General features: G+C 31.5%; 1 protein-coding gene, 1 long non-coding RNA gene and 1 pseudogene across 2 annotated transcripts; 2 read left to right on the top strand and 1 right to left on the bottom strand.

Moving 5' to 3' along the window:
• Positions 1–6,095: 6,095 nt before the first annotated feature.
• Positions 6,096–6,618, top strand: LOC114734379 (uncharacterized). Its single transcript, XR_003739161.1, has 3 exons — positions 6,096–6,117; positions 6,294–6,372; positions 6,492–6,618. It is a non-coding gene; the product is annotated as an uncharacterized LOC114734379 (long non-coding RNA).
• A 2,435-nt stretch (positions 6,619–9,053) lies between these two features.
• Positions 9,054–9,668, top strand: LOC114734378 (heavy metal-associated isoprenylated plant protein 47-like). The gene is made up of 3 exons (XM_028922022.1): positions 9,054–9,122; positions 9,295–9,373; positions 9,500–9,668. The coding sequence occupies exons 1-3, from the start codon at positions 9,117–9,119 to the stop codon at positions 9,646–9,648; spliced, it is 234 nt and encodes a 77-aa protein (XP_028777855.1). The 5' UTR covers positions 9,054–9,116; the 3' UTR covers positions 9,649–9,668.
• Positions 9,669–10,312: 644 nt separating this feature from the next.
• LOC114734380 (putative DUF21 domain-containing protein At3g13070, chloroplastic) lies at positions 10,313–20,885 on the bottom strand (annotated as a pseudogene).
• Between the last annotated feature and the right edge of the window lie 2,744 nt (positions 20,886–23,629).

Below are 23,629 nucleotides of genomic sequence, written 5' to 3'. Positions count from 1 at the left end.
TTATCATAAATTGGGTTTTAAGTTATAGCTGGATTTTTTTTTGGGTTGATAAAATTTGGGAAAGATAAATTATCATACTTTTTGAATGAGGTTTCACTCACTGGAAATTTTAGAATCCGTATAAAATATCTTTGTAAATGCTACTCTTTAACCTATAAAATATGTCTTATTAATAATGGAATTGTTCAATTGTACCTTATTAAAATTAGCAGTCAATTAACTCTAAACAAGTTATTAATTTTGGTAGGAAAATAGAATTATATATTCACCATTATTTGCAAATAACTAGTAAACTTTAAAAAAGAAGTAATTATCAATTTCTTTGTAATTAATTGATAACTAATTCTAATAAAATAGTTTTCAATTGAACAAATTCACTAACAACTACCTAACAGGGATTGACAATTTCAATATGGTAGATTGACAATTATATTATAGCAAATTTTAGCATATCTATAAATACATAAATTAATATATAGTTTATGATAAATTTTAGCACATATCCTATTATTAAGGAAAAATGACCAAAAAATGACTGTTAAAATTTGAAATGACAAAATAGGCATGCAAATAATTGAAATCACTAAATGGACCTGAGATATCAATATGGAATTTTGACAATTCGGTAGAAAGACTAAAATGCCCTTGAACTTCTCTAAAAACATGAATAGACGGTAACTCTCAATACGAAAGTTGTAATTCAAATTACGAATATTGTCATTATCATTACTAGGATAGTGAAACTGGCTCTAAATACATATTACTTGGGTTTAAAAGAAACGAGTTGTAAATGGCAATAGCGAGATGGTAACTCTTATTACAAAAGTTGTAATTCACATTACAAATGTTATCATTATCATTATCGAGATAGTGAAATTGGCTCCAGATACATGTTACTTGGGTTTGAAATAAACGAGTTGCAAATGGCAATAGCAAGATGGTAACTCTCATTAAAAAAGTTGTAATTCATATTACAAATGTTGTCATTATCATTACTAGGATAGTGAAATTGTTTCCAAATAAATGTTATTTGGGTTTAAAAGAAACGAGTTGCAAATGGCAATAGCGAGATGGTAACTCTCATTATAAAAATTGTAATTCACATTACAAATGTTGTAATTATCATTACCGGAATAATGAAATTGGTTCCAAATACGTGTCATGAGCATTTTAGTCTTTTTACCGAATTATCAAAATTCCAGATTGATACATCATACTTATTTGGTGATTTCAGTTATTTATAAGCCCATTTTGTCATTTCAAATTTTTCTGATCATTTTTCCTATTATTAATTCCTTGTATGTCTGAGACATGTCAGCAAGTGCTCATTGGAGCATTTGGGTTTTCAAACAAACGCTTCAAAAGAAAATTAAAAAAAAAAAAAAAGCAACCATGGATTTTCCAAATTACTTGCAGCTTTTGCTCCTTTTCTTTTTCTTTTTCTTTTTCTTTTTCTCCCTCTTTTTTGATAATTTTTTTTCCTTTTGATGGGTATATTAAAAGTGGATGAAAGAGAAGATGTATGTGTATATACACTTTAAGTTATATCATTATTATTATTTTCTTCTAATATATAAACATAAATTGTCGTATACACTCTATAAACAAGTCCTCAAAAGTGGAAAATCAATGAAGCCGAGGCATCATCATCGATCTTAATCCCCCTTTACTCTCTTTGATTTTATTTTTTAATTAATTAATTTTGCGTCCCATGAAGTAAATATTTAATAATATTTTTATTTTGTAAAAACATAAAAAAAGAATTATTTCTAAACTCTCCCAAATATGCGTGAAATCCCCTTTGCTTTCGTTCTCAGCGCAATTAATAATTTAAATATATAGTGGCAGAAAAAATTTTACTCGTCACTTTCGATTTTTTTTTTCAAGTGATGGAACATATAAACTGATATAAAATACTAATTAAGTTTAAATTTTTTGACGGTACCTATCGCGGAGATAATAATGTATATAAATAGTAGTAGTACTTTACAAAATTAATTTAGTTTTGATAATCACCATCATGATCGGTTATATAATTATTAATAGTTATATAATTATTAAATAATGAATTGGCTTTGAGTTGTGGAAGGCAGATGTCATTTTCAATTATTTGTTATCTTATAAAGAAGCAGTTTTACGTGTGTTGTGTTTATATGATAATTAAGAAAAGTTGACTAGGCTTTGGTTTTAATTTCATGTCTGTTGGCCCAGAAACAAACATGTGTGGGACCAAAATAATACTAATATTATCCCCAGAACTGTTGCTATGCTTCAAACCACAGAGGTCAAGTTTCCAAATCTGGCATCTAAAAAAAAAAGATATAATTATATCAACAACGTAACATCACTATTCATTTTCGCCTCACATAGCTGAATTGGAAATAATTATAATTATACATGCAATTTTGGGAAAATTTTCCAAAAATCACAATTGCAAAATTTATCCAACAAGTGCATGTGAAATTTGTTTAAAATTCAACTGTAATGTAACGTATCATCTGTCATATGTAACTTATCGGTGTGCGGAATAAAAGAGGTTTGTATGTAGTTGAGGATATGTTGCATCTCGGATACCTGAGTACTCAGATATCTTTAAGTAATAAATCTTGTAATGGGATTTTTCAGCAATTTTCTTTATAATTTTCTAAAAATATATGTGGGAATGAATATATGTATCAGTCACGGTCAGATTTGTTGAGAGTAGGAGAAATGCCCAGATCCGCAAATGATGCAACAAATTGGGGCCTCTCTTCTACTTTTTGTTTTTAGATTTTGGTCCCCCCCACTCCTCCCTCTCTTCAATCATACTTCTCAATTCTCATTTTACAATTTCAGTTATTTCTTAAAAGAGTAAATTATTTAATTTGTACAGTTTTTTTTTGTGAAAATAATTTATACAGTTTTGATTCAGTTACAATCTAATTCTCTAGAGTTTAACTCACTATTCAAATTTGAGATATTTAATCCGTTGATTTCTCTCTCTCTCTCTCGCTCTATAAATATATATATAAACTTTTTTGACTATTTCGTTACAACTTAATTCTTAAAGGATTAGATATTTTCTGAAAATGTAGGAGGCAACGGATTAAACAGATGAAATTTGAGGGATTGAGTTGGATGAATTAAATTTTAAGAATTAACAGAAGCGGAACAACTATATGAATTTTTCTTTTCTTTCTTGTTCTTTTTTTTTTTAAGCGGAGATCTTGTTTTTTTATTTTGCTATGGATAGGAATTTTCCTATCAAAAACAATTTTATTCAAGGTATTGTTGGACATAAAATGTGGGTATTTCTTTCAATGAGAATTCTAAGCTTTATTCATCATATTGTGAGAGACTAACCTATTTCGTTAGACCTAACCCAGTCTTATTAAGGTATTACTGGACATAAAACGTGGGTATTTCTTTCAATGAGAATTTGAACATTTATTTATTGTGTTGTGAGGGACTGACATCTTTCGTTATATCTAGACCCAAGTGATTGCGGTACAATTACAATGAAAGCGTCACCCCAATGGTCTGGCCCAATTCGTTTAGCCCAACTCTTTTACAATTTGTTATATATTCCCTTTTCATCTTTAATAAGTATAAATATCATATCTTATCAATAGAGATGGGTCTAATAAAAAAAGCTAGTCTCTTACAACACAATGAATTAAGATTTGAATCTCCGGATAGTCAGATAGGTAACCACAATTATTACTTGATAATACTTCAAATATGATTACTTTTTCAATAAGATGATACTTGTGCCCAGAAAATCAAACAACTACACTTAATTGTAACATTTTTTCCCTTTCAAGATTCAATTCAAAATTTTGCACACCGGAACAAACGAACTAAAAAAAAAAAAATCAAGAGGAAATTGTGCATAGAGGCTAGTTTGTTTAAAAATTAAAAAAAAAAGTGATTTTAAATTATTCCCAGCATATCCCTAAATTTATCTCAGAGTTTTCCTTACCTCCCTAACTAAAATTACCTTTTCATGATTTTAAATAAACCCCCTTTAATTAAACAACCGATTTAAATTATTTCATTATATATATATAAATATATTCAGGGAGTTGTGAAGTTTTTTCCCCCTAAAAGCTGTGAAGTCGCAGAAGCAAGGGCAAGCATTATAGTTCTAGAAGCAGCCAAGCTGGTCCAATTTGCCTCCTTATTATTTTATAAAAAAATGAAAGTGGTGTTAAAAAAATTAAGAGAGACGTGTACAAGTAATCACTAATACGCGTGATGAAGTAGTAAGGCACCATTCATTTAATTACATTATTTTTTTAGTCAATTTAATTACATTATTTAAACTTACTCTTTTGCACGTGTATGCATGTGGGAATTAAGAATACTACTCATTCTAACTTTGATCTACTTTCCAATTAAGTTTGACTTTATCAATTGGAGCTTTTCTTTAATTTAATTTGAATGCTTTGCAAAACATACATAAAAAATTTGATACACAAGTACCACCAAAATAAATAAATGGCATTGAAGGATTATAAGTTTGTAACTAATTTTTTAGCATCTATAATTAGGCCGTTGTGATTTAAAGAATAATGCTAATTTTACATTCTATTTGCAACTAATATTTCAATATTCAGAATTAAATTTCAGAAAATTTTAATTAAACTTCTAAATTTTGCTACTAAGCTACATTGCTTCATGGAGATAAGAATATTTCTATTCATTTACTTTTATTATTTAACCTTATAGTCACCAAAGCTTTTGGTCTTTAGGCAACCCTTCCTTTGATCCTTGAAAGAACTCCTTAATTCCATAATTTGCTGACTTCATAAAAAAAATTGTGCGTTCACATTCATAATAACCTTTATTTTTAAAAAACATTACTTAATTTGTCTATTTTATTGCCCAATCGAGGATTCGCTCCAGATCATAAAACGTGGCACAGCGAGGTTTGCAAGGCTGTCCCATCGCGACAAGCCTCCCCATTACGTCATCAACACAACAAAGCATGATGTCACTACCTCCCATTTCAATTGTGAAAATATAAAATAATTGATTACATTTATAAATTTAGAGACTGCAAGAATAATTATATATATTGAGTTTCACACGGAAATTAAGTCATTTTGAAGAGGTTAAGATATACTTTTAGTTATTCAATTTTGACATAAAGTCTCATTTTGGTCTATTAACTTAAAAAGTAAGTTTTTAGTCCTCTTACTGTAAAACTATTAATAAAAAATGATGATATTAAACTCTTAAATATTAGTAAAACATTATTAAATACTAATATATTAAGTTTAATTTTTAAAACAATTACGATTGTTATAAGAACAATCATTTAAGACTAACAATTTTAGGATTAAAAGTATATTTTTTAAAATTAAGGGACCAAGCTGAAATTTTGTATAAAGATAAATGATCCAATATATACTTTAGCCATTTGAATATATATATATTGGTAGCATTTTAAAAATTAATTCCTTAATTTATTTTATAATTATATAGGAGTATTTACTAACTAATTTAAATTTCAATTTGAGCCCTGTCAAATTCAAATAAAGAGTTCCATCCACGAAGGATTGATTTTATGAGCCCAACTTGAGGGATATATATATATATATATATATATATATAACAGGTAATTATTTTAGTTTTTTGAAAAAAATTTGAAAGATAACTTTCAATTCTAGATGAAATATACGTAATTAATCACAGATTGAAACGAATTAAACTTGCATTAATAAATTTTAAATAATTTAAAGTTTGTTAATTAAGTAACATTTTCAAAACCGATTTGACAACTAGATGTAACTGAGCCCATGCATGGATGCATAACATGTGTAGGTTGACTTTTGAGATATGCATCCACACACACACACACACGGGGTTGACTTGTTTGGTTTGAATGGTAAAAATATGACACAGCGCGTTGAACCCAGAGAAGGCGGATCTTCAAATCCCTTTCTTAATTCAATAATTCTCATCTGTCTGAGACATCTCAGTCTATCTCAACTATATATATGTGCAAACACCAAGCTTTCTTCTATACAAACCAACCCAGGAACTGGTACAGCTTAATCTTTTGGCCATCTCAAGGGAATTGAAGAAGAGTACACACACACACACACTGTTAATTGCGTATTAGCTATGAAGGTAAGCTATATTAATCCCTTCTTTCATATATTCAAAGTTCTTCGCATCTCTCTTCATGCCCTCCTCTTAGAAGCGTTTCTGTTGAGAATTTAATTTTCAGACTCAAGCCCTCAACTCTTGTCCTTCTTGTTTTCTCTTCTCTCTCTAGTTTTTGATGCATAAAAATGGTATTGCAGCAAAAGATCGTGATTGAGGTTCCATTGAAGTGCGAGAAATGCAGAACAAAGGCCATGAGCATAGCTTCAGTGGCTATAGGTGATTCTCTCTCTCTCTCTCACTAAATTCATATTCGTGAGACAGACTTATCAATTCACCTGAAATATTTTGTTCTAATTTTCTAGTTATATATATATATATGTATATATAATGTGCAGGGGTTACATCAGTGACGTTTGATAGGAAAGAGAGAGATAAAGTGGTGATAGAAGGAGAAGGAGTTGATGCAACGTTGCTCACCAAGTCTTTGAGGAAGAAGTTCAGCTATGCCCACCTTATCGGTGTCTCCAAACTGGAAGCCTCTTAACAATATATATATATATATATATATATATATATATAAACACCTAAATAACACCCGAACAATATATATATATATTGTTCGGGTGTTATTTAGGTGTTTTTATTTGTTGATGATTAAAAGAGGGGCATATAGAAGTTCTGAAGTTTAATATTCTGTACTGTGTCATTATTATGTAATAAAATAAAAGTGCATGTATGATTTTTTTTTTTAAGTGTTTCAATCAAGTTTGGAAAAGGTGGGTTGCTCATAGAAAATTAGAAATGGAAAAAAGGATTAGAATGAGGGATTCTCATTAAGCAGTGCACATATTTTGTGAATTCTATTTGGATGAATAATATTTTTCATCTTTTTCTGAATTATGTTTCCTCCACTAAGCTGTGATCATCTCTCCCATTAAGTCAAAGACACTACAGTTGAAAAGAAACATTTGACTTGTACGTTTAAATTAAAGTGTTGGCAGGACAAAGGCACATGCAAGCCATATGATCTTTTGTATCCGAGTGTACGTATATATTTATGTAATCTTCTATTTCATTTTTTTTAAAAAAAATGCTCCAAGTTGGTGACGAATGGCTTAATTTTTATTAACCTCGTGTTGAATATTATAACGTCCAAGTATTAAGAATTATCACATATACTTAAGACCTAAAAGATTCTAATTAGTGTTAGCGTATTATAAGCTTTCCGATTTTGTTACTTCCTTTTTTTTTTTGCATTTCTTATTATTCCTCGTACTGATAAAGCAAAGTCTAAAAAAAAAAGTCACATAAATAAATCCAATCACAGTGCAATTGTGGTCATTTCAAATAATGAAGATGCCTCATGATGGAGATCCCTTAATCTTTGATATTCCACAGCTTGATTGTAGATATTTACTTCATACTAATATGCTACCTCCAGTCCTTAATATAAGAGCGAGTTGATTAATTTGAGTAGATTAAATAGATTAGTTAAGTTAGTTATTTTATAATAAATATGTGTTGTCTTTCCTAAAATATCCTTACTAATCAAGTGTATTGGCTAGAATTACCATTATTACAAGGGCTATCTTGAAAAAAAAAAAAAGATAAATATGAGAAGCAAAATGAATTGAGATCTTATATTTAGAACCAAAATAAAAGTTAAATGAACTTTCATATTAATGATAGGAGGTAGTATGCAAGAAGCATAGTGGACTAAGCTAGTTTTATTTTGTCTTCAAACTTTCACATCCTTTTTAGCGTTCAGAAAGGGCGCACAACATGCCAAATGGAAGAGAAGGAACCAAAACTCAATCTCCTCCAAAAGAGAGCATGTTTTGCTTCAGTCTCCGACATTTCTTCATCACTATTCATGAGTTCAAACCGAACAACACTCACTTTTCTAGCATCTGCTTCTAGAATCTGCAAGCCAAACAACTTGGATATTAGAAAAGAGCTTCAATGTCAATACCAATATGCAAAATATATAACCCATAGCAAATTACACTATTCATAAGCTTAGCTAAGAACAGTACAACTCATCTCTAACATCGCAGACTGCATAATGCAGAGACAAATAGCAAAAACACTATGCTCATTGATTACCTCAAGTTTGTGGTCACGAGGTCTTATATAACACTAGTATTATACCTAGAACTGTTGCTATGCTTCAAACCACAGAGGTCAAGTTTCCAAATTTGGCATCCAAAAAAGGATATAATTATATCAACAACATCACTATTCATTTTCGCCTCACATAGCTGAATTGGAAATAATTATAATTATACATGCAATTGTAGGAAAATTCCCCAAAAATCACGATTGCATAATTTATCGCACAATTGCATGTGACATTTGTTTAAAATTCAACTGTAATGTAACGTATCATCTGTCATATGTAACTTGTCTTTAACGGTGTGCGGAATAAAAGAGGTTTGTATGTAGTTGAGGATATGTTGCATACATTTATAGAAAAATTGCGCTCGCGTTGAAGATGAGTTTGCTGCATCTTGGATACCTGAGTACTTAGATATCTTTAAGCAATAAATCTTGCAATGGGATTTTTCAGCAATTTTCATTATAATTTTCTAAAAATATATATGTGGGAATGAATATATGTATCAGTCGCAGTCAGATTTGTTGAGAGTAGGAGAAATGCCCAGATCCGCAAATGAAGCAACTAATTGGGGGTCTCTCTTCTACTTTTTGTTTTTAAATTTTGGGCCCCCCGCCAATCATACTTCTCAATTCTCATTTTACAATTTCAGTTATTTCTTAAAAATAAATTATTTAATTTATACAGGTTTTTTTTTTGTGAAAATAATTTATACAGTTTTGACTCAGTTACAATCTAATTCTCTAGAGTTTAACTCACTATTCAAGTTTCAGATATCTAATCGGTTGATTCCTCTATATATACAAACCAACCCAAGAACTGGTACACAGCTTAATCGTTTGGCTATCTCCAGGGAATTGAAGAAGAGAACACGCACACACATACTGTTAATTGCGTATTAGCTATGAAGGTAAGCTATATTAATCCCTTCTTTCATATATTCAAAGTTCTTCGTATCTCTCTTCATCTCCCCCTCTGAGAAACGTTTCTGCTGAGAATTTTCAGACTCAAACCGTGAACTCTTATCCTTCTTGTTTTCCCCTTCTCTCTCTAGTTTTTAATGCATAAAAATGGTATTGCAGCAAAAGATCGTGATTGAGGTTCCATTGAAGTGCGAGAAATGCAGAACAAAGGCCATGAGCATAGCTTCAGTGGCTATGGGTGATTCTCTCTCTCTCTCTCTCTCTCTCTCTCTCTCTCTCTCACACGAAATTCATCTACGTGAGATAGATTTATCAATTCACCTGAAGTATTTTGTTCTAATCTTCCGGTTATATATATATGTAGGGGTTACGTCAGTGACGTTTGATAGGAAAGAGAGAGATAAAGTGGTGATAATAGGTGAAGGAGTTGATGCAACTCTGCTCACTAAGTCTTTAAGGAAGAAGTTCAGCTATGCCCACCTTGTTGGTGTCTCCAAACTGGAAGCCTCTTAACAATTTATATATATATATGTTATTCGTATGTTATTTAGGTGTTTTTATTTGTTGATAATTAAAAGAGGTGCATATAGAAGTTCTTTAGTTTAATCTTCTGTAATGTGTCATTATTATGTAATAAAATAAAAGTGCACTTATGATTTTGTTAAGTGTTTCAATTAAGTTTGGAAAAGTTGGTTTCCTCGTAGAAAATTAGAAATGGCAAAGAGGATTATAATATGGGATTCTAATTTAGTGCACATCCTTTCTCAATTCTATTCGGATGAATAATATTTTTCATCTTTTTCTGAATTATGTTTCCTCCACTGAGCTATAATCATATCTCCCATTAAATCAAAGACACTAGAATTGAATAGAAACATTTGACTTGTACACTTCAAATTAAAGTGTTGGCAGGACAAGGCACATGCAAGTCTTATGATCTTTTATATGTGCGTGTACGTGTATATTTATATAATCTTCTATTTCATTTTTTTTTAAAATGCTCTAAGGTGGTGATGAATGGCTTAATTTTTATTAATTTTATGTTGAATATTATAGCGTAAAAGTATTAAGAATTATCATACTTAATAGTTAAAATATTCTAATTAGTTTTAGCGTATTATAAGCTTTCTGATTTTGTTTCTTCTTCTTCTTTTTTTTTTTTTTTTTTTGCATTTCTTATTTTCCTTGTACTGATAAAACAAAGTGAAAAAGGAGAGTCACATAAATAAATCCAATTACAATGCAATTGTGGTCATTTCAAATAATGAAGATGCCTCATGATGGAGATCTCTTGATCTTTGACATTCCACAGCTTGATTGTAGATATTTACTTCACACTGATATATGCGAGAAGCATAGTGGTCTAAGCTAGTCCTATCTTGTCTTCAACCTTTCACATCCTTTTTATGTTCAAAAAGGATGCAGCCAAATAGAAGAGAAGGAACCAAAACTCAATCTCCTCCAAAAGAGAGCATTTTTTTGCTTCAGCCTCCGACATTTCTTCATCACTATTCATGAGTTCAAACCGAACAACACTCACTTCTCTAGCATCTGCTGCTAGAATCTGCAAGAGAAACAACTTGGATATTAGAAAAGAGCTTCCATATCAATATCAATATGCAAAATATATAACCCATAGCAAATTACACTATTCATAAGCTTAGCGAACAAGAACAGTGCCACTCATCTCTAACACCGCAGACAGCATAATGCAGAGACAAATAGCAAAACTCTATGCTCCTTGATTACCTCAAGTTTGATTGTCAGCTTCTTTTGCTTTAAATCCTGGTGTTCAGTATACATCTTATTCATTGTTGTCGTCATCATTTTTCTTTTCAACAATAACTTTGGTGGTCTCACCAGCTTTTGGGATGCGATCGAATGCTACCCATGCAAAGCCTGAGGCTGTCTCATACTGGTGGCCCTGCAATGAAAAGAAAGCTGGGTAAGCATTAGAAGTCCTACTTGACATGCAAATTACTTGCTTCTCTTTGAAGGATGCCTAAATTTAATTTTAACTATTTTACTTGCTTCTCTTGGACAATAGTGTAATTTGTCCTTACTTTTAAGTAAATCAAATTAATGCTGCATGTATGGGACAAACTCTGGCATCTTGATTTTCAATTCTTCAGAAAGGTGATTTATAGATGTGTTTGCATCCACACCAAATACTCCCTCAGATCGCATAACAATGGAACCAGATTTTTTTTTTGAATCTCCCCCTATCATATAACCAAGGAAGAATGAATGAAAAGTTTTTTCCACATGAATCTCGCAATAATTCCTTGCAACAGAAAAGTATTTGTAAAGAAGGAAAAGCATATCTGACCAATGAGTCCTTTTCATGAAATCATTAGAAGAACATTATAATGAAGCCAAAAACACCGCCCTTGTTAGGCATGTAAATAGAAAGAGCACGAGGATGTGAGCGAAAATGATGAAAAATGGGCTTTGAAATGCAGCCCTTGTAACAGCCCTGGAACAAGTGCACTATTACTTATTTTCAAAACAATAATTAATTCTTTAATGACTGATATCATCAGAAAGAGTTAACTAAAAATATTTAAGTAATAATTATGATAGAAAGAATAAATCATAAAATGAAAAACTACCATAGTTATAAAAGACTTTGCTAATCAATTTGAAAAGACAACTATGGTAGGAAGGACAAAACTAATCCAATAGAAGTCTATTATGATTATTAACAAGTTGTATTCATAACAAAGCAGTAGTCACTATTTCATAATAACCAAAATAATTAATATAACAAGAAATAACCAACAGTTGATTTTTACTTATATGTTAAATTCATCATGAAACTCTAGAATTTCAAAAATATAACTAAAACCAATCATAAATGAGCTAAGGCATTTGAAGTCTACCAAAATAACAACCACTACCACCCATAATAATCACAACCATCAACCAAAATAAAAGTAATATGTATTCAAGAGGGCTCCGCCCAACAACACAAGTTTAGAATGCATCGGAAAAATTCAAAAATGTGTTAAGTATAACAAAAAAACCTTAAAGTTTGGCAATATATATCAATCAAGGCATGTATAACAAAACGGAGGCTATACAAAACAGAAAGAGAAACTTAAGCCTTAGACAACTTCTTCGAGACCAACATTTGAACCCTCGCTTGGAAAAATATTAAATAACCACAATTTCAATTCAACAAGGATACATAGAGTGATTACAAGATAGTTAAATGAAGCAAAGTATAATTTCGAATAACATATAGGATAAACATCTTTACAGAAAACAATATATAATAATTCAAAAGATAACTTGCATGTACAAAACTTCATCAACTATTCTTATAACATCTAACAGAACCCATGGGCTATCCATATATAACAGGATTTGTCTCTTTAACAAGACTACATCAAGCTCTCCAATAATGAGGTATAACTTGGCCAAAAGTTACAGAACTTGTATCAAACTATGGGTTCTCTTTTCTTGGAATATGGAAAAGTGTCATGTCCCTTGGGTTGGCCTTTGGCTCGGTCAAGGAAAGGGTGATACTGAGGGTTCTAAGAATGTTAAAGCCAGCCACTGGGTGCTAAGTGACAGCTATACCATGTGGTATAAAATAACCAAACTTCTCACGATTACATTTCAGCACAACCCAATACAGCTCTATAAGCATTTCAACCATCCAATTTCACACAATCTAGCATTCATAAAGTATGCTCATATTCAATGATCAAATTTTGTTCAACATCAACAGGATAATCATAAGATAAAATAATTCATGTCTACTTAACTAACAAATTTATCAAAACATAAATTTCTATTTTTTTTTCACTTTTTATAGACGAAACACCATCACATATAATGATAATATTTATAATATTAACTTATGCTTATAATCACATCAACAAGCATATAAGATATAGATATTGATTATCTCAAGTTCTTGATACAAGAACTAAAATGGGAGGACTCAAGACCCAAGAGCCTAAACCAAGCTTGCTCTACAATAATGAATTTATAAACATATACTAATAAAAAAATACTAATTGATATAATATTAAATATTTCATTGGTTAAAACCGTAATTGGCTCACTAAAAAATTCTTTAGGAAAAAAAAAGATAATAATTCTATCCCACCAATCATCCTTCCTAATAACAATTCCTAAAACTTCTTGGCTCTATTTCACTTATTAAAATTATTACTAGGAATAACTCCTTCTAATAATCCAAAAATCTCCAAAAAGTGCTTACTTTAATACTAAAAAAAAAAATAGCCATACTTTAACCATTCCTCAAATTATTATTACCAATCTTATTTTCTTCTCCCATTAATCATCTCTCACTCATTATGATCATTAAATGGTAATTATTTTCCCAATTTATTCAAAACATCCAACTTCTACTAGTTAAAACTTCTCCAAAAATCATTAACGTTCACATTCCAACAAAATCCTTAAAGTTCAAGCATTGCATCTTCAATATAACCTCAAATGAACTAAACTAACAAATCAAATTCAAAATTAATGTCACCAAATCACAAATCACAATTTTCCAACCAAATCCTAACTTATATTTCCTCAAATCAACCATCTAAATAAAAATTTAGGTTACAAGACTCCTATTCTAACCCCATAAGCTCCATTACAAGGACAAAAAAAAATTATCAAGCCCTAACAAATTTCATTTTCTGTCATAAACTTACAAAAATAAAAAGAAGCTAAATAAAAATGATATGATGAAAATAGCTTACCTAAATATCTTAGATGAGACCAAAACAAAACTCCCTTCCTTCCCTTCCTCTCACCCACTCTCAACTTGCCCCCACAGCTCGCTAGAGACGAACCAGAGGAAAACAAAAAGGAAAACGAAGCAGAAAGGGGAGGGGGACAAAGAGTTTGATCATGGGAGTACACGTGACCCTCACAAATGAAATGTCTCTTTTGTTTTTTTTTTTCAAAATTCTGAAGGGGCACGGCCGATCGCCCTCACGGCGGTGGGTGGCCACGTGCCACCCACTTGCAAAATGATGAGATGGTCACAGGAAATGAGAATTACTCCCTTCCCTCTCCAATAACAGTTGGTGGCCACGTGCCGCGCCACCTACTTTTATTATTTTATAATATATGTTTTATTTATTTGATTATTTTAATTTAATTTTTTTAAGTAATAATATTTTTTTCCTCAACATAACTTGATTTATTTTCTCATTCTTCCAAAATTATATAGTTTGTAATTAAGTCATTAAGAATAAATTTTATTCTGTATAAACTCTTTACTCAAATAATAACATAATTCTAATTACTATTAATTAATCACACATATAACTTAAAATTTTAAAAATCTGGAATGTTACAGCTCTACTAAAAATGTGGCAAGAATTAATAGTGAGTCTTACTTTTGAGTCCTTTTCATCATAAATTTCACCAGTAAGTTTTTCAACAACATCTTCTAGAATAACAATAACAATCTGTCAATTTCAATAAAAATAAGACATGTAAATTCCAAATAAATTTAACTTGTCAAATTATTAGAACCAATATTTGGGATGCATAGTGGATTTCAGCAAAAAAAAAAAATCTAGAGTTTAATCACATCTAATTAACTACATTTATATATTAAGCTTCCTTCAGACTGAACTAAGCAACATAAGATTGCAACAAGCAGAAGCATAATGAACAAGTTAATTAAAAATAAATTCATAACATTGGAAGGAAAGTGTCATTAGAAATTGGTCATGAACTGTAATAAAAACCAGGAGAGATAAAGGCTACAGATGGATGTGAACAGTGTATCGATATGGGCCTTAGAAACTTAAAAAATTTGTAGTTTGAGGATGAAGTTTCAGGTAAATTAAAAGTTATGGTTGGCGAACCTTCTACAAATGCTTCAGGATAACCAACACTATAGAGGGGCCAGCCTTCTTTCCTTCCAAATCCAAAATTTCTTGCGCTGTCCTTGGGAGCTAAAGTTACAAGTTATCCCAAGACAACAGAATCAGATTGCTGATGCCTTAGCGAAAGAGGGTCTTTCTAGATCTTCCTTTATGGATTCGTGTCCTGCTCATTTGCGGATGATTGTGCAAAAAGAGCCTATGGGATTCATTTCCCCTCCTACTTAGTTTTCCTTAGCTGGGCTTTGCCCTCTCTTGTATCACCCAAAAAAAAAAAGTTATGGTTGGCAGCAACAATCTTACTGTTGATTTCATTAGCATTTACATTGACTCAACCAAAGTAAACAACCAACAACCAGAGCATGTTCCAGTGGTCTATCTTACAATGGATCAAATGCTAACACATATTCAGATTCAATGAACAAACAGAACTACTTGGCTTCTGGTAAGGTTTGTACATACTCCCGCAGTTCCACCATATTCATTAAGAACAACAGCCATGTGAATCTTTTGAATTAGAAACTTTCTAAGCAGATTCCAGACAGCCATTCAATCTGCAAAACCAATGATTGGAGTTTATTCATTCAATATTCTAGAATAAACTAAACACAAATAGATGCCTTACTACAGCTAACAATCAGAAATGATTTTTTTGAAACACTATTATGTTAGAGAAATATTTCCAAGAGTCTGAATAAAGAAACTTGCTTCATTGGACCACAATAGATCAATTTAAAATTTTACATGCTTACTGGACACAAGCCAAGAATGGACTTTAATGATAAAGTAAAAAACGATTGTGCTTATGGGAATAATGCTATTCACTACTCAAATTGTACAAGTCGGCTGAATTCTCATAGGCATCAAGGATGGCAAAATATGCAATAATCCAATATGATTAGACAGGTTCAGGTTGGATTGTGTTTGTTCTTGACTGACCCAAATGAGGAAAACTAAGTTTCTACTAACATTTAGCTATTGACAAGCGGGATAACGATCCTAAACAATCAAATTACATAAACTGATCATTTTGTAAGGTAATCCATTAAGGAGAACATATCAACATTTCAATTTTCACACAAAAAGTTTTTTGCATGATATTTGGAAATGTTAACAGCAGTGAACAGCCACAAATAAAATAAATGAGAATGACTTCCAAATAAAGATTGAGACAGAAATAAGTTACTAGGTACCAAATATGCAGGCTTGCAAGCCATATCTCCAACGGTAGTACTATACTTTCAAGTAGCTCACCCTTCAAAATCAAACAGAATATAATTATTGAGCAGTATGAGATGGGATATGCAATTAATACATAAAGCTAAAGGAGCTCATATAACATATAGCAGGACTAAAATTTTCCAACCTTCTGAACATAATCCAGAAGATCCTTTGCACATGCAATGCCAAATATATTATCTACTCGTCGCTCAAAAACAGGTATCCTATAAAAAAATCAGGTTAAATTTTCATAAAGAGGAAGAAAACCAGAATCACTGTGAAGAATTTTTCTATACCTTGAATACTGATTAGTGAGCCATAAGTGATGAAATCTACAAGGGCAGCACTGGCATCAATTGCAACCATATCAACAAGAGGTGTCATTGTGACAACCGTTCTTTTAAAACCCATTTAGATCAAAATTTTCAATCTATTCGGACGATTAACTATGATAGAAAAGAAGAAACCTTAAAATTTTAAAATCGCTATCATGGTTAAAAGAAATAAACTTATATTACGAGCCACATCAATCGTTCACTTGGGCCTTGGACTTTCAAAGTCTAGAAATATCATTCAACCGTTAGCCCAAACCAAACTTACACTTTCAAATACACGAACTGATAAAACATTTTAATATAAGTTATAGACTACTGTTGCTTGTACCTTTTGGTAGGTATTACAGCCACAAGCTTTAAATATTGTCTCCATATCATCAATCCAAGCCTCAGCTTTGTCAGGATCCATACCCCCATCAAACGTCTTTGGGTGATGCCGCTCTATGTCCTTCCATACGCTTTTAAGGTTCACCGCTTCTTCTTTTCCTGATCGCCTTTGTGAACTACTCTCTTCTCTGGTTCCTTCAATGGAACCCCTGTGGGTGACAGAATTTCCCACCGACGGTCCAGGAAGCCCACTCCCTTCAAACTCTTCCACAGCTTTCTTGACTCTCAAATATTCCTCCATCTTCCTTACTCTCTCATCTACCACTGTAACTACCACTTCTCTTAACTGTTGCAGTAAAGTCTCCTGGTTAAACTGCAGAGGATTCGGTGGTTGATTAGGTGGGTTTGTGGATTCATCTCCACCCTGATCAGTTTGTCGGGATCGTGTCCATACCATCCTCCCCACCTAAGGATGGAACCCACCAAAAGAAACACAAAGTAAGGACAAGCACAGACACAAAGTAACAAGGAAGGTTATGTGAGATTATTATATATTGCCACTAAATGCAATGTAATGCAACGCACTTCACAAAATCTTTAGCTCTGATACCAAATTGTGACAACCGTTCTTTTAAAACCTATTTAGATCAAAATTTTCAATCTATTCGGACGATTAACTATGATAGAAAAGAAGAAACCTTAAAATTTTAAAATCGCTATCATGGTTAAAAGAAATAAACTTATATTACGAGCCACATCAATCGTTCACTTGGGCCTTGGACTTTCAAAGTCCAGAAATATCATTCAACCGTTAGCCCAAACCAAACTTACACTTTCAAACACACGAACTGATAAAACATTTTAATATAAGTCATAGAGCCCATTAGTAAAAAAATCAACACTATCAAATAAGTGTAATACGCAAAGTCTAAAATGTCTCGGACCTCCTCACGGCCCTATCATACCAGATAGTAGTAATTAAAAGTATTATTTTACATCATGATAGTATATGAGCCCTATGTGGCAATATATAACAAGTCAGCACATAGAACAAAAGCAGGGAGGCTATACAAGCTATAACAGCACACTATGCCTCCGGAGCCTTCCTTAATGGGCCACCACCGGAACTATCGCCTGAAAATGTTAAACCACGGGGTAAGACAAATGCCTCAGTAACCAGCTTTCCAACTCATCATACATACTAACACGTGCTCGTGAGGTGTCAAGTGGGATAGTTATTAATTCTCGAGAAACATAGATATATCCATAGAAATATAATTTCAATCATCCAAACCCTCACTATGGGGGTCAACACACAAGCCACATAAGTCTATCCCTCACTCTGGGGGATCAATCAAACATATGGGCCTATCCCTCACTCTGGGGGACGAATAAGAAGCCACAAAGGCCTATCCCTCACTATGGGGGACGAAAGAAGAAGCCAACCAATGTGCACCAATGGCGGCCTTACCACGTGGTAGGATAGGACTCAATCCAAAATCTAAATAACAACCAATAATTCACAATATAATAAAAATGTCTCAATCTTTTCTCAATATAATCCATGAGATATAAATCATATATCTTTTCCAAACTTCTCAATCACCATTCCAAAAATCCCACAAGACAATTTTCATAGCTCAAAAGATATAACATATCTACTCAAGTTCCAAATATCAAATATTATTCTAAAAATAGCAAAATACTCACAAACAACATATTAGCACATATAACAAGTGGAAAGTGGTTACCTCTCGCCAAAGCAATACCAAGGATTACCACAAGGTCAATTCTTTGCTCAACCAATAATTAATCTACACCATTAATATAACCACATATTAATATAAACTAATTAATTAATTAATTAAACTTCTCTATATTATTTAAATTTATAATTGAATTAAATTTTTACTCTAAATTCCCGCAATTCTCATAACTCAAAAATTATTAAGTATTTTAGAAACAACTTAAAATTCCTAATAACCCAAATTATTTATTTACCCCCTCCAAATTATTTACCTTAATAAAAAGGATTTTCAACAATTTCCAAATATAAAATTTTTATGTTATAAATTCTAAAAATCTTCATTTAAGTTTAAACCTCAAAATCAAACTATCAAAAATTCAATAATACTTCAAATATTTATAACTAAATAATATAATCAAAACTTTAATGGTATAACTACCATATATATATATTTCCATAAATAATAAACTTTTTAGCTACAATAATTATTTTAAAACCTCCAGTCACCCAATAAATAAAACTAAACCGATTAAAACCTCAATAATATATCAAACAATCCAAATAAATTATTTAACTTAAATTTAATCGGTAAAAATATGGTATATCTCATACATAACAGATTTTCCACTAAATAAATTAATTTAAATACTAAAACTAGCAAATAGAGAAATCTAAACTGATTAAAATTAACAACTCATTTACTTCTAAATTTCTATAGTCATCTTTTATCAAAACTCAATACTTATATCATATATAAGTCTCAAAATTTTCTCTAATCATCATAGTAATAATGTAAATAGGAAGCTTAAAATATACGGGAAATATTTATAAAGAAAGTTTGATAAAAAGAAGTAATTTTATGTACCTAAAATATCTTCAAAACTTGCCCTCTGCTTCATCGGTATGCTCCTCTCTCTCACACACTTCAGCTCTCTCTTCCTCTCTTTCTTCTTGCGCCTACCGGAGGGAAATGAATTGTGGGGGATATTTAACACCCCCACACAATTATTGGGGGAGGGGGTTTTTCAGACCCAACCCCCACGTTTTCCACCCTTCCCCCAATTTTCCACCCTCCTCCAACTTCCACTGATACCGAGGTATCGGTGGAAAGTTGGACTTTACTTTTTTTTTAAATAAAATATTATTATATTATATTATTTATTTTTCAATTATTTTTTTATTATTTTTTTTGAATTTTTTTAAGGATATTACAGTCATAACCTCTATAACATGTGTGTCTTTTATCTCCAACACATTTTCAATCATGTCTTGGGAAGAATAATTTCATTCAAGATATTTATTGGATAACAAATTAGCAATACAATGGTTAAATAAATTAAAAAAGCATAACATTAGAGTTTTTTCATATGGACATGTAATAGTATAATCATTAACAGGACATATAATAAAAAAAAATAGTTACAAAAAGGACAACATTTTTTTTTGTGGCTATACGGACACTTAAAATTTTTTCATGTTCTGGTTACCTGTTCTTCCTCTATTGCCCCACTTAACTCTGCTCCTCTTAACATCAATTTTAGCTCCTCCTCACTTACATATGGCTCACTGATAGATGAAAATGAAGCCAACTACTTAGTGTAAAACCTAAAGATCTAATAAGAATGCCCGAAAATGATACTTTTAGCAGATTTGTGACTTGAAAATGGCTAAAGGCTGAATATGCATGCTTTGGGCCATACGAAAGTAAAGTCATAAAAAAATAAGTTGGTAATGACAAATTTTTTCTCATTAAATAAATATCCTACAAGATATGTGGAGGTCACAATATGAAAATAAGATTTTTTCGCCTCCCTCATGCCATATGCTCCAACAGTCTAAACATATAAATCCTTGCATAATTTATTAGGAATAGGTATAATATGAAAAGAAAAAGATCATTCTCTGACTAGCTTTTCTGCAAACCTTCTTCCCTTTAAGCCGAGCAATTTCAGCATCCCCATTGAAAGATAAGTAACAACTCTTCCTACAGGATACAATAGGAGGGAAAGCCATGCTATTGGCTCGACCTACAAGCATCAAAGCCACCAATATTTGTCACATAAAGAAGTTAGAGCAGAAAAATCATAGAATATCATGGAATAAGTGCCTAATTTCCAATGATTAAATTACATGATATTTTAAGAAACGTGAAGAAAATATACAACCCACCACAAATCGAGCCACCTCTGTGGCATTATGAACAGCTATACTTTTTGGAGTAATTTCAACTAGAAGCAAAATGGTGACCTTGTAAGATTATGCAGAGAGCATATGAATTAGATATTTATGGGAGAATTAAATTTAAAAAAAATTCTTTGAGGGTGTTACTTGCTAGGTAAGATGTAGAGTATCTAAGAAATTAAGATGAGAACATATAATTAGACTAAATGAAAAATATATCTCTGCATAACACCATATACAGAAGCATCTTCCTTGGTCCACCTAAACATGTCACTCGCATCTTATCAAATAGCTTATCATCTTCCTTGTACTTGATACTGTAATGCCTCTAGATGGAAAATGGAGATAAAATTTTCCAGCTGAAACATTCATCGGCATTATCGTTGGCGGATTCTGATTCCCAAAGCAGCTGATGAGTGGTTGAGTTCTAAGAATACAAGATCTAGGGGCCATGATGAAGACGTCAAATTGTAACACAAAAAGAGAGCTTAGACAGAGAGAGTGAGTTCTCGAATTCACAAAAGAGAAAGACGATAGGTAAGGTGAGTACGTATGTTATTATAGAGGCAGAGAAGAGGTGAGATTGTTTGCCAAACAAGAAATTGATATTGATACAGAGAAATGGTAGTACAAAAAAGATTTATAATCAACTAAATGCGCCAAGCATCCTCACAGAAAACGACATCGTTTGTCAAGTGAAAGAATGAGGCACGGGGATCATACTGAATTTTCTTAAAAACTAATTAGTCAACTCGCTGTTATATTACAGACTGAAAGTAATATTAGATTCCTATTTGGCTTTTTAACCAGAAAGCTGATAGGATTGTACTAGCTTTGTTCCTCTTTTACTTTGAAGCTGGCTGCTTGATTGAAAATGATATTAAAATAAGACTTGTATTTGAGCATCGCACCTACAACAGAGCCACCTTATACACAAAACAACCCTTATTGCTTTTGAATTCAAAGGATATAGTTCTATTTTATCCTTCCAGTCTTGCTAACACATGAAAACATTAGAGGACCTACCACAAGAAGAATCTGCAATGACAAGAAGATGCTTTGCTCCTTCGTGTGATGTTTAATAAGGCATATAATAAAAAATTGTTACAAAAGAACTAACAATTTTTAGACCATATATTATGCTTAACAATTAGTTTTTGGGATAGGATTTTTCAAATAACTTAAGTACCTATAAATTGGTATCAGAACCAGATTGTTGACAATTATATTTTATTATACTCAATGTGGGACTTGGCATCCTATGCTATTAAATCCTCATCAATTGGCTCAAAATCCTTTATGGATAGCCTTTTTTGATACCGTTGACAATTTCAATCTGATACCAATTGATGTGTATTAAAGTGGGATAAGAAACCTTATTTTAAAAGCTAGCTATTGAGGTGAAGAGAACCAATTTGTTTAATCTGGAACTTATTATATCATGCAAATATAAATAATTCCACCATAGCACCACACTAAACAAAAGAAAGAAAATAGCTAAAAATGAGAAAGATATCATATATATATACTACTAAAGTCAGCGAAAGAGAACTACGTTGTAAGGAAATGGGAGAGAGAATTAGAGCAATTGTAGATCATTTGTTTGTTCATAACTTTTTTTTCTACTGAGCTTTTTTTCTTAGACAAAATAAAATAATTAGTTTATCTTATTTTATAGTAACGAAAAATTCTTGGGTAAACCAGGTGTGCCATGTAAATTATGATCTAATGAATACACAAATGACAAGTGCAGCTCATGGGTCCCACCACTGCTATCTTTTTCTAGCCTGTGTATCCCACTCTCCTTTTTCCCTTCAACTCTCCCTCTCCTTTAATTTTTTTTACTGTTGCTGGTCCTAAAAAAAATCTTTTTTTACTGTTCACATACCCTTCTTTCTTATTACTCCCTTCAAAATTTTAATTTACATTCATCTAGTTCAATTATTATCTCTACACCCAAAAATAAGATTTTAATAAATAATAAAATTAAAATTATAATAAATAATAAAATTTATCAAAAAATCTATATATAGTACAAAGGCATATGAATGGTACAAAATTTAAAAATTAAATATTTAAAAATATATATAAATTTTTCTTTCATAAAATTTTAAATTTTAGTTAATTTTGTTATAGATAAATGATTTTATTCTCTCTTGCTCATATAATTTCAATATTATTATACATAATATATTATTTAATCTATATGAGATATATATTATGTATTTATGTGTATGTATTTAAAAAATAATTTGGCCTATCCCACACAACGCCAACAATTAAAAAAAAAAAAAAACAACTAACTAAATAGTTATTTTGATCATTCTTTTTTCATATGACCAGATCGTTTTTTGGTGGTGGAGGAAAAAATTGAAGATGAATGCAAGTGGGGAGAGAATGGGAAAGAGGGATGTGATGTGTGAATGTTCAAAAAAATCAAAAATGGATAAATCGGCTAGTAGTCTGGCATGATTTAGTAACAACAAAACCGGAGAAAGATCTAATTGGAATGAAACGGATTAGACAGTTGCAACCCAGCTACAACCCAGTTAATCCGCCGAGTGAGGAGGGTTATCCGGTTACAACTTTTTTCAGATATGGATGATTCTTTTGGGAAAAAAAATGAAAGAATGAAAAGAAGAAAAGAAAAGAAACTCCATGACTTGCCAGATTGCCTTTCGGTCAGTCTTCCTCTTTCAAGACCCAACTCTTCTGCGTCAAACTCATTTGAGCACTATCTCTTCTCTTCGAAAATGCAACTGGTGCTGCTTATGGAAGTTCAGCCGGAAGAGGAGAGAAGAAAGAGACCC

The sequence above is a fragment of the Neltuma alba genome, unplaced genomic scaffold, assembly GCF_004799145.2.
Source record: "Neltuma alba isolate B1F8T4 unplaced genomic scaffold, ASM479914v2 tig00013089_pilon, whole genome shotgun sequence".
Taxonomy (NCBI): domain Eukaryota; kingdom Viridiplantae; phylum Streptophyta; class Magnoliopsida; order Fabales; family Fabaceae; genus Neltuma; species Neltuma alba.
The sequence above is the reverse complement of the archived record's forward strand: the minus strand, read 5'-3'. Positions and strand labels throughout refer to the sequence as shown.

Coding starts and splice junctions, on each gene's coding strand:
- LOC114734378 (XM_028922022.1), top strand. Junction 9,374..9,499: donor CATAGCTTCAGTGGCTATGG/GTGATTCTCTCT, acceptor ATATATATGTAG/GGGTTACGTCAGTGACGTTT.